This window comes from Nicotiana tabacum, plastid (genome assembly GCF_000715075.1).
Source record: "Nicotiana tabacum plastid, complete genome".
In the NCBI taxonomy this organism is placed as follows: Eukaryota; Viridiplantae; Streptophyta; class Magnoliopsida; order Solanales; family Solanaceae; genus Nicotiana; species Nicotiana tabacum.
In genome coordinates, this window is record NC_001879.2 from 112,501 (window position 1) to 130,000 (window position 17,500).

Here is a 17,500-nt window from a genome sequence, read left to right on the forward strand (position 1 = left end):
TAAAAATTCATTCCAATCCATCGAATTATTCGACTTTTGATGCAAAAGATTTATAGATGGAGCTAACCATTTCGATAATATATCCAAATTCCCTCCCTCTTGGTTGAAAGGAATTCCTATAGATCCAACAAACAAAGTAAAGAGTCCTAATACAAATATTGGGAATAGCATAGTATTGTCCGATTCATAAGGATAGGAATAAACCGCTTTATGCTCAAAATGAGCAATAGTCATAAAAGGTCGTGTCATCTTTCTTCCATTTTTATCAATTGGATATTTAGTTTTTGCAAAAAAATAAGTACTTTCATTATTATTCATAGTTAATAAACAAGAGTTTTTCTTAACTCCGTTTTTACCCCATAGAGATATTGAATAGAAGGGGGTTTTTTGTTTCCCACCATAATTTGGAAAATGAGCGTTTAAATGCCCTTCAAAAGTAAGTAAATAGATCCGAAACATATAAAATGCGGTTAATCCCGCCGTGGCCCAAGCTATTATTGCGAAAATTGGCGAATACAACCAACTATCATTAAGAATTTCATCTTTGGACCAAAAACAAGCAAGAGGTGGAATACCACAAAGAGAAAGTGTACCTAATAAAAATGTGATTTTGCTAATTGGTACATGTTTTCTTAAACCTCCCATAAGACCCATATTCTGACTTTTAGCTGGAGAATATCCAACAATAGTTTCCATTGAATGAATAATGGATCCGGATCCTAAAAATAATAATGCTTTGGAATAAGCATGAGTAATCAAATGAAATAAAGCGCTTCGATAAGACCCCATACCAAGAGCTAACATCATATAACCCAATTGAGACATTGTGGAATAGGCTAAACCTCTCTTAATGTCTTTTTGAGCAAGAGCTAAAGTAGCTCCTAATAATACTGTTATTATTCCTATAACCGAGATCAAATACATTATGTAAGGTATAACTCTGAAAAGAGGAAGAAGCCGAGCTACAAGAAAAATTCCCGCCGCTACCATAGTAGCAGCATGTATAAGAGCCGAAATGGGAGTAGGCCCCTCCATGGCATCAGGTAACCATACATGAAGGGGGAATTGGGCGGATTTAGCAACTGCACCGGCAAATAAGAGAACAGCACATAAAGTAACAAATAAAAAATCGACTTCATTATTATAAATCAAGTTATTGAATATTTCGAATAAATCCCTAAATTCGAAACTCCCTGTTATCCAATAAAAACCTAAAATTCCTAATAATAAACCAAAATCCCCTACACGATTAGTTACAAACGCTTTTTGACAAGCATTTGCCGCAACAGGTCGTGTAAACCAAAATCCTATTAATAGATAGGAACACAGCCCAACCAATTCCCAAAAAATATAAATTTGTATCAAATTCGAACTAGTAACTAATCCCAACATGGAAGTACTGAAAAAACTCATATAAGCAAAAAATCTCAAATAGCCTTGATCATGAGCCATATAATTATCACTATAAATAAGAACCATAATTCCAACCGTAGTGATTAATATTGACATAATAGAAGTAAGTGGGTCGATCAAGTATCCGAAGTCTAAAGAAAAATCATTATTGATGATCCAAGACCATACATATTGATAAAAAGAACTGCTATTTATTTGCTGAATAGACAGGTAGATTGAAAAAACCATGACTATGCTTAACAATAAAACACTCTGAAAAGCCCACATACGGCGAAAACTTTTTGTTGCCGTTGGAAAAAGAAAAAGTCCCGCTCCTATTAACATAGGGACTGGAAGTGGAATGAAAGGTATGATCCACGCATATTCATATGTCTGTTCCATAAAAAAGTTTTGAATTCTTAATTAATTGTTTCCGATTCACCGGATCTTACCTCTTTTGAAAGGAGTCAATAAAAAGTCAAAATATGGACTAACTGAAACTAATTTAAAACTTAAATCGAATTTTCTATTCTTACTTATTCTGAGTCTTTGCTAAATACTTCAACTATTGAAATCAAGAAGTTACAATTGGTCAAATGATATGAAAGGGATTAATTACTAGTCTCTTTTGAAATAGGCCTATTTTTCTCCAAGTTTGACCAGTGAATCGAACGGGGATTCAAGTTTTTCATTTCATGAAGTAAAAATGCGGTTCTTATCTTTAAACCTTTCGAGGTATTTTATTGCATGTAAATGAAATGTGGAACCATAAATAGAAATCGAGTATTTTTTGGATTCTTTATTTTATTTTTTCTTTTTATTAAGTTCAACTAATTTCCTTTCTACAGAACAGCCGATTAGCAAATTCTATAGGTATAGATTTTATGAATCAAAAATAATGTGAAATAAAGATACCAGTCAATAGAGAACCTTTTTTTTACAATTATGAATGTTTTATGGAATAGAAAAACTTGAAAAAAACACATATTGACCTTCTTTTTTTATTTCCAGTATTATGCAATTTTCACACATCTTTTGCCTATCTCGATAATGTTTTATTTTAGGACGACACTATTAGCTCGAAAATAAATAGTAGTAAAAAGAATTCGTTTTGAACAATAGATGTCTTTCACATCCAGCTATAACAATGAGTAATTTTTTAATTTCTAAATGGCAGTTCCAAAAAAACGCACTTCGACATCAAAAAAGCGTATTCGTAAAAATATTTGGAAAAGGAAGGGATATTCGATCGCATTAAAGGCTTTTTCATTAGCGAAATCTCTTTCTACCGGGAATTCAAAAAGTTTTTTTGTACGCCAAACAAAAATAAATAAGTAATAAAACGTTCGAATAATTTGAATCAACTTGAAAAAAGAATTCAATTATTCTTAAATTATTCAATTAGATAATAATTGAATAATTTAACGATTTCCCTTTCATATTTGATATTGATTAGCTCACCAATCAATACGTAATGGAACTCGCTTCGCTTTTCTGATTGATAGATAAAATAATAGAATTAGGAAATCCTCTATTTACTGAATAATAACTTTTTTGTTGACAAAAGAGTAAACATCATTTCTATTCCAAGGTGGGGAGTTTCATTTTCCCCATCGACCTATTTGCAGAATTCCATTAAAAAAAAATTCTATATTTCCATTCTATTTCCATATCTATAGAAGAACGTATATAAAAATCTTTAGTGAAATTAGTGAAAGTTAAGAACTCATTGAAACTAATTGATTCTATTTTGAAACCTTTTTGTTTTGTCTAACTTTCTAACTCTTTATTTTCTCTGAATTATTATATAGATACCCATGTATATCTTGCCCTTAACCCAATAGAGAAAATTGCTTAATGAAATTCTGTATGACTGGTTGTCAATTTTGAGCGATGCAAAATAGGTTCTTTTCTTTCTATTTTGTCTTCAAAATCCATTTTTTGTTTTAGATTTCTGAAATAAAATAAATAGGAAATAGCTGATTAAACAATGAAAACAAAAAATTTGGGAACTCTATTCCTTAATTGAGTATAGAACGGTTTAGTTACAAGAGTTCAATTCGAGGAAAGCATAAAATATGGGAAAGTCCCAGGTTAAATAAAAAAAACTAAGACTCTAAACTCAAATCTAAAATAATGAACCTTCAACTTCAAATTCCTATTTGAACAACTTTTTATTGTTATTGATCCATTTGAATCATTACTAAACTAAAATAGCTTCCTCAATCTCGACGATTGCTTATTCATAGGCTATTATGAGTTCAAGACAGGCCGCTATGGTGAAATTGGTAGACACGCTGCTCTTAGGAAGCAGTGCTAATGCATCTCGGTTCGAGTCCGAGTGGCGGCATACCGTCTTCTAAAAAGGATAAATAGATCTTATAATGAATTCAATTCCCGATTTCCTTTTTAGAATTATGTAATTAAGGGACTCTTCTTTTTTAAGATTTTTTATGATATTTTCAACCTTAGAGCATATATTAACTCACATTTCCTTTTCGATCGTTTCAATTGTAATTACAATTCATTTGATAACCTTTTTAGTCGATGAAATCGTAAAACTATACGATTCATCAGAAAAGGGCATAATAGTTACTTTTTTCTGTATAACAGGATTATTAGTTACTCGTTGGATTTCTTCTGGACATTTCCCACTAAGCGATTTATATGAATCATTAATTTTCCTTTCATGGAGTTTCTCCCTTATTCATATAATTCCGTATTTCAAAAAAAATGTTTTAATTTTAAGTAAAATAACTGGCCCTAGTGCTATTTTTACCCAAGGCTTTGCTACGTCAGGTATTTTAACTGAAATACACCAATCTGTAATATTAGTACCTGCTCTTCAATCCGAGTGGTTAATAATGCACGTAAGTATGATGATATTGGGCTATGCAGCTCTTTTATGTGGATCATTATTATCAGTAGCACTTCTAGTGATTACATTTCGAAAAAACAGACAGCTTTTTTATAAGAGCAATGGTTTTTTAAACGAGTCATTTTTCTTGGGTGAAAATGTTTTACAAAATACTTCTTTTTTTTCTGCTAAAAATTATTACAGGTCCCAATTGATTCAACAATTGGATTATTGGAGTTATCGGGTTATTAGTTTAGGATTTACTTTTTTAACCATAGGAATCCTTTCGGGAGCGGTATGGGCTAATGAAGCGTGGGGGTCGTATTGGAATTGGGACCCAAAAGAAACTTGGGCATTTATTACTTGGATCGTATTTGCAATTTATTTACATACTCGAACAAATAGAAATTTGCGGGGTGCAAATTCTGCAATTGTAGCGTCTATAGGCTTTCTTATAATTTGGATATGCTATTTTGGGGTCAATCTTTTAGGAATAGGGTTACATAGTTATGGTTCTTTTCCATCAACATTTAATTGAATTCAAGACAAGTTATTACAAATACAAGAGCGGGCGGCGCATTGTATGAACCAGCGTGCGGACCGTGTGAATCATCAATACAATATTTGATTCACACGGTTTTCTACCATATGTAGTTCAATTTCATTGTTTTTACTTAACTTAAGAGTTAAGAGAAGAAAAAAAGTCTTCTTTTTTTCATTGTCCAAGAATGTTTTTCAAAACAAACATAGGTTTTTTTTATTTCAGTCATCCAAATTATCTATAAAAAAAATTAGATAGAATAACTTCGACCTTGTCAACTGCTAATGAAAGAACGAAATCCGGGTATATACCAATACCTATTACGGGTAAAAAGATGGAGATCGAAAGAAATAACTCTCGCGGTCCAGAATCAAAAAAAGAATCCTTCGGGGCATTAAATAGCTTGTATCCATAGAACATCTGGCGTGACATAGATAATGAATAAATAGGAGTTAATATCATTCCAATTGCCATTACAAAAGTAATTAGTATTTTTGGAATTAAAAGATATTTTTGGCCGGTAATTATTCCAAAAAATACTATCAATTCGGCAACAAAACCACTCATACCTGGTAATGCAAGGGAAGCCATCGAAAAGCTACTGAACATCGTGAACATTTTTGGCATTGGAATAGCTATTCCGCCCATTTCGTCAAGATAAACAAGGCGGATTCTATCATAAGTCGTTCCCGCCAAGAAAAAAAGTGCAGCACCAATAAATCCATGAGATATTATTTGTAAAAGGGCTCCATTAAGTCCCGTGTCGGTTAGAGAACTAATTCCTATAATTATGAAACCCATATGAGAGACAGAGGAATAGGCTATTCTTTTTTTTAAATTCCGTTGGCCAAGAGATGTTAAAGCTGCATAGATTATTTGTATTGTACCTATTATCATCAACCAAGGAGAAAATATAGAATGGGCATGAGGTAATAATTCCATATTGATTCGAATTAATCCATACGCTCCCATTTTTAATAAAATTCCGGCTAGAAGCATACAAGTACTGTAATGTGCTTCTCCATGGGTATCTGGTAACCATGTGTGTAGGGGGATAATGGGCGATTTGACAGCAAAAGCAATAAAAAATCCAATATAGAATATTATTTCTAAAACCACAGGATATGACTGATTAACTGATGTTTCAAAATTTAATGTTGGTTCATTAGAACCATATAAAGCAAGACCCAAAACTCCCATTAAGAGAAAAACAGAACCCCCCGCCGTGTACAAAATAAATTTTGTAGCTGAGTACAGACGTTTCTTTCCTCCCCACATGCATAGAAGTAGATAAACAGGAATTAATTCTAACTCCCACATGATGAAAAAAAGTAAAAGGTCCCGAGACGAAAATGATCCAATTTGACCACTGTACATTGCTAACATGAGAAAATGGAATAATCGAGAATCTCGAGTAACTGGCCAAGCCGCTAAAGTAGCTAAAGTAGTGATAAATCCTGTTAATAAAATGGGTCCTATAGAAAGTCCATCTATTCCTAATCTCCAATGGAAATCAAAAAAATTGATCCATTTATAATCCTCCACTAGTTGGATTAATGGATCATCCGATTGGAAATGATAACAAAATGCATAAGTCGTTAGAAGGAGTTCTAAAATACATATACATATCGTATACCACCTAATTACCCTATTTCCTTTATGGGGAAGAAAGAAAATTAAGGAACCCGCAAATATTGGAAAAACTACAATTATTGTTAACCAAGGAAAATAATTCGTAGTAAAGACAAGATACACTTGGACCATAAAAACCCGTGCTCAAAATATTGTGATTTTCGAGCACAGGTTTGTCGGTAAAAAAAATTAAATGGATTCAAGTAGAGTTTTCTCGAACGTATCAATAAGCTAGACCCATACTGCGAGTTGTTTCATGCCATAAATAAACTCGGACACTCAAGAAATCTGTTGGACAGGCGGATTCACATCTCTTACAACCAACACAGTCCTCTGTTCGTGGAGCAGAAGCAATTTGTTTAGCCTTACAACCGTCCCAAGGTATCATTTCTAATACATCGGTGGGGCAGGCTCGGACACATTGAGTACATCCTATACACGTATCATAAATCTTTACTGAATGTGACATTGGGTCTATACGTTTTTGAATGTTAGAAATTTTCGATCTAGTAAACTTAGAAACGAATCATATAATCATATATTTATATACCAGATGAATCAATGAGTTATCATAATTTTCTAATCAACCCCCTTCTGGATTGGTTTATGAGATATGAGAGAGGGCCAAAATACTTTGATTTCTTATGTTTTGCAAACAAGATCACACCTTACGTAGCAAACATGCTAATTAAAATCGATTTATCAATATTAGAATCTAGATGATTAATACTAATTATTCAACAAATTTGATTGGTTGATACGAGTTGATTTTCTGTTACGGTAAATTGATGAAACAATAGCCAGTCCAATGGCTGCTTCAGCGGCTGCAATAGCTATAACAAAAATTGAGAAAATGTCTCCTTTTAATTGACGATTATCAAAAAAATCAGAAAATGTTACAAAATTTATATTAACCGCATTCAATATAAGTTCAAGACACATAAGGGCTCTAACCATATTTCGACTTGTGATCAATCCATAGATCCCGATAGAAAATAAATAGGCACTCAAAACAAGTACATGTTCGAGAATCATTAAACAACTCCTTATCAATCTCGACTCCTTTCAATATGAACAACAATTCAACCGATTTAATTGACTAGTATATAACAAGTATGGAACAAAGAAATATATTGGTACTAGATTGACCTAAAGTCTTTCTATTTATACAACAGGAATTCAAATAGAATTGAAGGAAAATGAATGTGATAAGACAGAACAAAATTTTATTTGAATTCCAAGTTTTAATAGAAATTTTTTATTGACGAGCTACAGCAATTGCACCTATTAAAGCAACTAAAAGGATTATTGAAATCAGTTCAAATGGAAGAAAAAAATCTGTTGATAAATGAATTCCAATTTGTTGACTATTACTTATAAAATCTTGCTCTATAATCTGGTTTGATCTTGTAGTCCAAATAATCCCGTACCATGACGTATCTGAAATAGTAGTAATTAGTGAAATAAAAAGACTTATACAAACCATCGAAGTAATTCCATCTCCTACGGTCCAAAGATGAAAATCTTTGTAATATTCTGAACCATTCATGAACATCACAGCAAAAATGATTAAAACATTTATAGCTCCTACGTAAATAAGTAGCTGCGCAGCAGCTACAAAATAGGAGTTAGATAGAATATAGAATAACGATGTACAAACAAGAACCAATCCCAAGGAAAAGGCAGAATAAATTGGATTGGGAAGTAATACCACTCCTAGACCCCCTAATATAAGACCCGACCCTAGAAAGACTAAAAGAAAATCATGTATTGGTTCAGATAAATCCATTTTTTATCAAAAATCAAAAACGAAGAATTTCATGACTTTATTGACCTGACCAGGAAAAAAGAAGTTTTTCAATTTTTTATGATACTTCTTAATTGTTAATTGAATGAAATTGTAATGGGTATGAATTGACGTAGATGCTTTTATTTTATTGGACCACTATCAATTCTTTATTCGTCGAACGAGTAGTTTAAACCTATCGATTTTGGATATCATTTATCTACTTTGAAACCATTACTATTATTATAACTATAATATAGAAATCCGTTTTGTTTTCAATCTAAATTAAGCTAGGAGTCTCATTAACCAACCACTAGTTTGAATTGAACAAGCAAAAATATCATTCTTTTAGATCCGAACTAAGCCTTCGTAATTCGGAATTTTTTTCGAATTTAGGGTTTATTCATTTTTTATTTGAGGTAAATTCGAAATTGTTCGAATTGTGTAATCATCAATTACTGACATTGGTAAGCGACCCAAAGCGATTTGATTATAATTCAATTCGTGACGATCATAAGTAGAAAGTTCATATTCTTCGGTCATTGATAAACAATTTGTTGGACAATACTCAACGCAATTACCACAAAATATACAGATTCCAAAATCAATACTGTAATTAAGCAATCGTTTCTTTCGAATATCAGTTTCCAACTTCCAATCAACAACGGGTAAATCTATAGGACATACACGCACACATACTTCACAAGCAATGCATTTATCAAATTCAAAGTGGATTCGGCCTCGGAAACGTTCCGATGTGATCAATTTTTCGTAGGGGTATTGAATAGTTACAGGTAAACGATTTGCGTGGGACAGGGTAATCATGAAACCTTGGCCGATGTATCTGGCGGCTCGTATTGTTTGTTGACCATAATTTATGAATTCAGTTATCATAGGGAGCATATTTAGAATATCTATAAAAAAGATTTTATGCTTGTTTCTTTCTCTTGTTTGAGACAAGTCGTGAATCTAGAATATTGTAGTCTTTTACAGTGAAAGAAGTTGGGACGAGGTTGTCAATAATAGATTACCTAGAGAAATAGGTAAAAGAAATTTCCACCCAAGATTTAATAGTTGGTCCATTCTCAGCCTCGGTAAAGTCCATCTTGTTGCAATAGGAATGAACAAAAACAAATAAGTTTTGGCTAATGTGATAAAGATACCAATTAGTGTTCCAAAGACTTTACCCCTTTTATTTATGCCAAATAGCTCAGGAACAAATATGTACGGAATAGAAAGATTCCAACCTCCCAAATAAAGAACTGTTACAAATAATGAAGAAACTAGTAGATTCAGATATGAAGCAATGTAAAATAAACCAAATTTGATACCTGAATATTCGGTTTGATACCCTGCTACTAATTCTTCTTCTGCTTCTGGTAAATCAAAAGGTAATCTTTCACACTCGGCTAGAGAAGAAATTAGAAAAACGATAAACCCGATGGGTTGACGCCACAAATTCCACCCCCAAAAGCCATATTTTGACTGCGCTTCCACTATATCAACTGTACTTAAACTGTTAGATAATCATAGTCGATGATAACATCACTGTGCCCATCGCTATTACAGAACCGTACGTGAGATTTTCATCTCATACGGCTCCTCAGAGGTCACAAATAAATCTAAGGACCCTTTCCTATTCTTTATCTTGATATGTTTGTCAGATAGAGTAAAAATCTATCCTAAGGTCCCAAATTAGACCAATGGAATTCTGTCTGCTATATTTAAAACTAATAAATACGGGCTTCTGAATTGATCTCATCTTTTAAGAATTTTCATTTTTCTTTGTTGATTAATAACCTTATCATTAAATAAAATGCGCTTTATAGCAATATCACATATACATTTCAACCTCGAATTCTCAATTACGAAAAAAATTAGAGAGTCCATTAGTTCATGAATCATGACAAAAAATTTCTCTCTCGAACTAGAAATCAAAATGGAATTATAGGAAAGAAAGAATAAAAACAAAAAAAGAAAAAAGTAAGAAAAAAAAAGACATCCCCCCTTTTTGCTTTTGCAATTAGATTCTTTTCTTTCTATTTCTATTTTATTTCATTCCTATTCTCCTTTCTCAGAAAAAGGGCCTTTAACCAAAGTAAAAGATTACTTCGTTCTTGATAGTTATTTACTTACTCAGTGGATAGGAACATACTCTGGATCAGAATCATGGGGAGTACTTCTTGATCATTTCTACGAACGTAAAGCCCCAATTCGAATTCCTTTTATGTACAGAAATATCCTCTTGGATAACTTACATAATCTCAATTACTAATCCTTTGTGTATCTTGGTCTTCCTAACCATCCACTCATTTTTGCTTTCAACCTCCCGTTGTGGAAATCCATCTATGGTAATAGACAGTAAAAACTCCATACAGTTGATCTTTTGAACCCGCTTCAAGCTATCATGACAATTCACCAATCTTGGGGTAAACAATCTCTATTGCTTATGTTTACTTTTTTCACCATTTGATTCTTGTACATAGGAAATGAGACTCAACCTTTTTACTGCAAATTTAGAAGCCGTTTTCTTTCACTCATATAACTATCTGGTTTAGTTCATCAACCCAAATGCTGAATAAAAATGAAAATATATATATTCAATCAAATCTTTTTACCTTTGTTTCTAGAAAGAAAAGAATTTGGAGAAATTTTAGGTCTCACCGAATCACACGTAGAGATATTGATAACACACATAGAGCTAATGGTATTTCATAACTAATTGATTGAGCAGCTGCCCGTAGACCACCTAAAAAAGAATATTTATTATTTGATCCATATCCCGACATAAGAAGTCCAACGGGAGCAATACTTGAAATGGCAATCCAGAAAAAAACACCAATACTAAGATCGGCTAGAACAAGGTGATCACCAAAAGGAATTACTGAATAACTTAGAAAGATGGATATTACTGCTATGGATGGTCCGATACTGAATAAACGAGTATCTCCTGTAGATGGAATAAGGTTCTCTTTCAAAAGTAGTTTTGTCCCATCTGCTAGAGCTTGAAGAATTCCTAAAGGGCCAGCATATTCAGGTCCGATACGTTGTTGTATTCCTGCAGATATTTCTCTTTCTAACCAAACAATTACTAGTACACCTATTGTGATTCCTAATACAAGAGTCAAAATAGGGAAAAGCATCCATATGATCCCATAGACTTCTTTTAAGGATTCCAATTTGGAAAAAGAATTGATAGTTTCTATTTCTGTTGTATCAATTATCATTTCAACGATCAACTTCTCCCATAATGATATCTATGCTACCTAGTATTGTCATAATATCAGCCAATTTCATTCTTTTAACTAACTGAGGAAGAATTTGCAAATTGATAAAACCTGGTGGGCGAATTTTCCATCTCCAAGGAAAAACGCTCTGATCTCCTATGAGAAAAATTCCCAATTCTCCTTTTGGGGCTTCAACTCTCACATAAAGTTCTTGTTTCGACAATTCAAAAGTTGGAGAAGGTTTTTTACTAATAAACCGATATTCAAAATCATTCCATTCAGGATCTTTTAATCTGTCAAAACGTCGGATTTCTAAATTTTCGTAAGGCCCTCCTGGAATTCCTTCCAGAGCCTGTTGAATAATCTTTATGGATTCTGTCATTTCACCGATTCGTACTAAATAACGAGCTAATGAATCCCCTTCTCGTTGCCATTGAACCTGCCAATCAAATTCGTCGTAAGACTCATAATGATCAACTTTACGAAGATCCCATTCTATTCCGGAAGCTCGTAGCATTGGTCCCGATAACCCCCAATTTAATGCTTCGTCTCCCCCAATAATGCCTACGCCTTCAACTCGTTCTAAAAAAATAGGATTCCGGGTAATAAGTTTTTGATACTCAGCAACCCCTGTTAAAAAATAATCGCAAAAATCCAAACATTTATCTATCCAGCCATAGGGTAGATCGGCAGCCACTCCCCCGATACGAAAATAATTATGCATCATTCGCATACCGGTGGCAGCTTCGAAGAGGTCATATATCAATTCTCTTTCTCGAAAAATATAGAAGAAAGGGGTCTGCGCACCAATATCCGCCATAAAAGGGCCTAGCCATAACAAATGAGAAGCTATCCGACTCAACTCCAACATAATGACTCTGATATAGCTAGCCCTTTTAGGTACTTGAATATTGCCTAATTGTTCGGGTCCATTTATGGTTATTGCTTCTGTGAACATAGTAGCTAAATAATCCCAACGTGTTACATAAGGCAAATATTGTATAATTGTTCGGTTTTCCGCAATTTTCTCCATCCCTCTATGTAAATAACCCAATATTGGTTCGCAGTCGACAACATCTTCACCATCTAGAGTAACGATGAGTCGAAGAACACCGTGCATTGATGGGTGCTGAGGCCCCATATTGACTATCATGAGGTCTTTTCTTGTAGTTGGTGCAGTCATAAGTTTTTTACCGATTCATTCTTCCATGAATTGCTGAAAGTGAAAAGAAGTTCATCAAAATTTAATCGAAACATATAAGTGAAAATGAAATGACTCTTCAAATAAATCAAATTAACGAGTTTTTGTCTCTCGAATGTCCAACTGATTAATTAATTCTTTATAACGTACTCTATTTTTTTTTGACAAATAAGCTAGGAGTCGTTGACGTTTTCCCAAAATTTTCTTCAAACCTCTCTGAGATAAATAGTCTTTTTTGTGCAATTCTAAATGTGAAGTAAGTCTCCGTATCTTATTGGTGAAATTGAATACTTGAAATTCAACAGATCCTCTCTTTTCTTCTTGAGAAATAACTGAAATGACAGAATTTTTTACCATAAAAGAATTTCCCCTTTCTTTATTTTACAGATATGGATTTTATCGAATTTTATCGATCAGTAATAATAATGCCAGTAATTTGAACGTGGTATATAGACTTAATTTCTTTATGAACTCCTAATTTTATCAATTCCAATAAATTAATCAAATTCAAAATTTGATTCAGATAGGAATCCAAAAAGATGGTAGGTACTTTTTTTTTCATTCACAAAAGCGACTAATTTAAACCTAAAATCCTAAAATGAAGAAGATTTTGTTGATTCCTTTCTAGATCTAATCGATACTTTATTGATTTAGTATCGTCTACTCGAATTAGATTCGAATGAGATGTAAGAAAAAGCATGTGTACATTTGTTTACTTTCAGATACTCTATACGAAACAGGATATATAGTACTATCAATTTATTTTCAATTGTGGATACATATGTATCCTTAAGATACTGAAACGACTACCATTATTGGTATCAAACCAATAACGATTCATACAAGCTAAATCTTCTAATCGATAATTAGGCCAAAGAAAGAACTTCAATTTAATTAATTCATTTTTCTCTTTATAAAGAGGTTTCCTTTCATCCAAAAATTGACTCCAGTTTTTTACATTGTTTTCGTTGCAAAATACTGAATTTCTATCGATGCCATTCCAATTCAAAGAATTAAACAAACTTCGAATTCTCAATTCTCTACGACGTCTAGACCATAAAATATTTTCAGGAACAAGCAAATCAAAATGATTTTTGTCTGTATTTATTCTTTGAGTTTGAGGTTGCAGAATGAATTCATCAAAATTCTTTTTATCAACATATCTTTGTTCGGGGTATCTTTGATTAGTTTGGTGTTTACTTTTATGAACCAATGAAATACCTATGGTTTGATACATAATAAATTGTCCATTATTTTTTACAGACAACCGAATAGGTTCGATAATTAATATCCCCTTCTTCATCAATTCTGTAAGAGTTAAATTCTTCTGAATCAGCATTATATCCAAACTCATTTCTCTCCTTTGAATTGACGATATAGCAATTTTGCTTGGATTTATCAGTCGAAGCAGGAGACAATATACCTTGATATTCTCGATCATTCTTTGATTCAAAGCATCGTTCCATCTCAATTGAAAAAGCAAATAACGTTTCAAGAACAAATCTAGTTCTGCTTCCGTGTTGCTTTTGTATTGTTTTTTCTTTTTACCCTTCTTTGTGTCTGATTCCGCGTAATCTTTTTTAAGAGCGTTTTGATGTTTTGAGAGAACAGGGCCCAGATTTCCTTTGTTTTCTATATCTGATCCACGCTCTTTTTCTCCTTGACTTGCGGGTTCTTTTGCTTCTTGAATTCGATTCTTTATTTTTTTATTTGATCGTAGAAAAAAGTTTTGTTTTTGGTTTTTATTGATGTTTTTATTTTGACTAACATTTTCATTTGTATTCAAATTTAAAAGAAGTAATTTGCTTGGTATAATCCACGGTTTTATTTTATATACATTATAAAGTGGTACAAATTCTGGGAAGAACCAAAATTCCAGATTCAATATGGGACGATTTAATATTTTTTCATTCATTCCCATCCAATCAAAAAAGGCTTTTTTCGAATTTTTTTGATTGTTTTCTGGATTTTGATGAATCGTAAGATAAAAAAAGCCTTTTTTATCAATTTTATCAATTATTTGATAATTATTAATACCAATTTTAGTATTTGGATTACTGTTGGTATCGATCTTAACCCAGGCCTCAATATCTTCTTTTTGTCTAAGAGAAAAATGGATAATTTTCCAATCAAAATATTTTCTATCGAGATTTCTTTCTATATATAGAATATTGCCTTTTCTTAGATAATTATTGATATGAAGATTGCCGAGCATATCAAAAAGGTTGTGTTTGGACGTGTTGGAATTAGAAGAAATTTCGAGGTTCTTATTTACTTGAAAGGGTAATCTAGAAATAAAAGAGTCATTTTTTTTTTCATAATTAATCGATTTATATGCTAAAAGATCATATCTATAACATTTTTGAAAATTATCTTTTTGGTTTGCTAATGAATAGAGCTCAGAATCATTTTCTTTTTTGTAATGAATTAATTGGTCTTTTTCATATGAATTCCATTTGTTTAAATTTCGATTTTGAGCCATACAACCTTGATTAACCCTATTTCGCCATTTTTGTGGCATTAATCTAGACCATCTAATCTGAGATAAATCGTATTGATAATGCCGTCTTAACCAGTTTTTCCATTGATTGATTCTATAACTCTGAAGTTTCTTATGTTTTAATTCAGAATGAAATATTCCTAGTGTTCGAAAATAGTCCTTTATTTTAGTCTTAAGGAAAAAAGACGTTCTGTTATATTGAAGAACAGATCTTAATTTAGACAAATTAATAACTTGGGGTTGTGATAATTTGTAAAATACATATGCTTGTGATAAGTAGGATAAATCAAAAAAAATATGTGAATTTTTCTTACTAATATTATAAAGTGACTTTTTTATAGTCGAAATAAAGTGAATTTTTTTTTGATTATTAATTTTTTCTTGATTTATTTCATTATTGGAAATGTATTTATCAATCAATTTGTTTGTTGATTCAAGAAAGAGTTGTGTATTAATTCTGGGAATATTAATGATAGATAAAAATAGATCGATGTATAATCTTTGAATGAATAATTTTAGAAAATAATGGAATTTCCATATTAATCGAGTATTTCTTCTTTTTAATATTTGGAAAATCTTTTTTGGCGATTCGAATTTTTTAATATTATTTGTTTTATTAGGACTAATGTCTATTTCTGGAGTTACTTTCTTTTTCTCTTTTGTAATTCTTTCTATTTGATTTTTGATTGTACTTGTTCTATCAGTCAAATCCTTCATTTTGCTTTCTATCAGTGAAGAATTTGGCCAATTTCCAGATTCAATTTGACTAAATGATTCGTTAATTATCTGATTACTCATTAGAGAATCTTTTTCTTTTTTCGTTTCATTCGATTCATCTATTTCTTTGAGTCTAAATAATACAATTGGATTTACTTTTGAAAGTTCTTTTTTCATTTTTTTTATAAATAGACTACTTTTGATAAGCCATTTTTTGGTTTCTTTTGAAATTCTTCGAAATAATTTTATTTTTCCTTTGAAAACTTTTAGAGTTATAAAATATTTCTTTTTGAATTTTCCAATTTTTTTTTCGAGTTCCTTAAAAATGGGCTCAAAAAAAGAAGGGCGTTTTCGGGGAGAACCAAAGGGAAGTTCAGCTTCCATTCCCCAAACTGTTAAAAAACAAAAATCATCTTTTTGTTTTTTCTTTTTCATTAGCTCTCCACGGGAGGAGTACAGTTTAGATATATGCCAAGGTTTCAGACAAAAAGGAAATAATATTTTGATCTGAATGCCATCTTTCAACCAATTTTTTGGAAATTCTGTTTCTGATAATTGAACACCATTATAAGTACATTTAATATGCATTTCTCTATTCCATTCCTGCAAATCTTCAGACCATTCAGGAAGTTGCAAGACTAACATACGCCCGAGATTTTTGGCTATTATCAATGAAGGTAATACAATATATTTTCGAAGAATTGATTGAGTTATTAACATGTAACCTCTTATTATTTGCGCAAAAGGAATGGTATCCCAGGCTTCTGCTATCTCTATCCGTGCTTTTTCCTTTCTTTTGTTCTCCCCTTTTTTGTCCTTTTCCTTTTTCTCTTCTCTTTTTGTTTGTTCTTCTCTAGACTCTAGAATCTTGAATTCTCCTTCTTTACCTGACCAATTTCGAAAAATTGGTTTAATCAGTCCAGAGATATCAAAAGAAAAAAGAAAGGGGGGGGTTATTCTGTCAAGAAAAAGGGGGGAATGCACATTTGCTTGAAAGAGTTTCCAAATAACTGTTTTGCGCCTTTGAGCCCGCATAGAGCCTTTGATTATACCTCGCCGAAAATCTGGTTGTTGCGAATAGCGTATTAAAGCCACTTCCTTTGTTTGATCTTGATCTGCGGTATCAGTATCTTTGGTATCAGGATCGTTATTCTGGTTGTTGGCAGTAAAAATCACTACACGTTTGGCTTTTCTTGAACGAATTTGATGATCCAGTGGTACGCCCTCTTGATAGTCACCCGATTGTTGTTCCAATTCGGTGATTAATTTATGTGACCAGCGAGGTATTTTTTTACTGATTTCTTTTATTCCAATCGATTTTTTTTCAGATGTTGTCCCATTAGGAGCAATTGCATTGAATACAAATTTTACAAATTTAGTTCTTTTTTCTGAATTCACTCTTCCCTGTTCTTGGTCTGAAAATAAAGAAAGGTCTTTCAAATTTAAACTCGATTTTGGTTCGTTACCAAATTCATTGATTAAAGTTAAGAACTCGTCAATTTCTGTTGATAATGGTTTTTTAGCAACCGTATCCACTTTTTGTTCCAATTCTTGGTAATCAGTATTCGGAAGAAAGATAGTATGAATCCTATTTATTCTAACCCTCTCTTTCAAATTTTCTAGCGAAGTATTGTTTATGATTGAAGG

At 32.2% G+C, this 17,500-nt stretch overlaps 12 protein-coding genes and 1 non-coding gene, besides 4 other annotated features; 3 read left to right on the plus strand and 10 right to left on the minus strand. All coding sequences in view use genetic code 11, as the record gives it.

Moving 5' to 3' along the window:
* Positions 1-1,794, minus strand: part of ndhF (NADH dehydrogenase subunit 5) — a 2,223-nt gene extending 429 nt beyond the window's left edge. The window contains exon 1 of the mRNA in view: positions 1-1,794. This exon is cut by the window's left edge and continues 429 nt beyond it. Within this exon, the coding sequence (NP_054554.1) occupies positions 1-1,794 (1,794 nt within the window).
* Positions 1-17,500: part of a sequence feature (JLA, junction IRA-LSC) that runs on past both edges of the window.
* Positions 1-17,500: part of a sequence feature (trans splicing 5'-rps12 and 3'-rps12 in IRA) that runs on past both edges of the window.
* Positions 1-17,500: part of an inverted repeat (SSC; inverted repeat A) that runs on past both edges of the window.
* Positions 364-713: a sequence feature (ars1).
* rpl32 (ribosomal protein L32) lies at positions 2,563-2,730 on the plus strand. Its single transcript has one exon. It carries the CDS (start codon positions 2,563-2,565, stop codon positions 2,728-2,730), a length of 168 nt encoding a protein of 55 aa, NP_054555.1.
* Positions 3,663-3,742, plus strand: trnL. Its single transcript has one exon. It is a non-coding gene; the product is annotated as a tRNA-Leu (tRNA).
* ccsA (cytochrome c biogenesis protein) lies at positions 3,846-4,787 on the plus strand. The gene has a single exon. The coding sequence runs from the start codon at positions 3,846-3,848 to the stop codon at positions 4,785-4,787; it is 942 nt and encodes a 313-aa protein (NP_054556.1).
* ndhD (NADH dehydrogenase subunit 4) lies at positions 5,025-6,527 on the minus strand. The gene has a single exon. It carries the CDS (start codon positions 6,525-6,527, stop codon positions 5,025-5,027), a length of 1,503 nt encoding a protein of 500 aa, NP_054557.2.
* On the minus strand, positions 6,646-6,891 carry psaC (photosystem I subunit VII). The gene has a single exon. The coding sequence runs from the start codon at positions 6,889-6,891 to the stop codon at positions 6,646-6,648; it is 246 nt and encodes an 81-aa protein (NP_054558.1).
* On the minus strand, positions 7,152-7,457 carry ndhE (NADH dehydrogenase subunit 4L). The gene has a single exon. It carries the CDS (start codon positions 7,455-7,457, stop codon positions 7,152-7,154), a length of 306 nt encoding a protein of 101 aa, NP_054559.1.
* ndhG (NADH dehydrogenase subunit 6) lies at positions 7,681-8,211 on the minus strand. The gene has a single exon. It carries the CDS (start codon positions 8,209-8,211, stop codon positions 7,681-7,683), a length of 531 nt encoding a protein of 176 aa, NP_054560.1.
* On the minus strand, positions 8,608-9,111 carry ndhI (NADH dehydrogenase subunit I). Its single transcript has one exon. The coding sequence runs from the start codon at positions 9,109-9,111 to the stop codon at positions 8,608-8,610; it is 504 nt and encodes a 167-aa protein (NP_054561.1).
* Positions 9,196-11,435, minus strand: ndhA (NADH dehydrogenase subunit 1). One transcript has 2 exons: positions 10,883-11,435; positions 9,196-9,734 (listed from the first exon to the last, which is right to left on the minus strand). Exons 1-2 carry the CDS (start codon positions 11,433-11,435, stop codon positions 9,196-9,198), a joined length of 1,092 nt encoding a protein of 363 aa, NP_054562.1.
* ndhH (NADH dehydrogenase subunit 7) lies at positions 11,437-12,618 on the minus strand. Its single transcript has one exon. The coding sequence runs from the start codon at positions 12,616-12,618 to the stop codon at positions 11,437-11,439; it is 1,182 nt and encodes a 393-aa protein (NP_054563.1).
* On the minus strand, positions 12,730-12,993 carry rps15 (ribosomal protein S15). Its single transcript has one exon. The coding sequence runs from the start codon at positions 12,991-12,993 to the stop codon at positions 12,730-12,732; it is 264 nt and encodes an 87-aa protein (NP_054564.1).
* Positions 13,391-17,500, minus strand: part of ycf1 — a 5,709-nt gene continuing 1,599 nt past the window's right edge. Inside the window, exon 1 of the mRNA in view lies at positions 13,391-17,500. This exon is cut by the window's right edge and continues 1,599 nt beyond it. Coding sequence (YP_002720024.1) covers positions 13,391-17,500 — 4,110 coding nt within the window.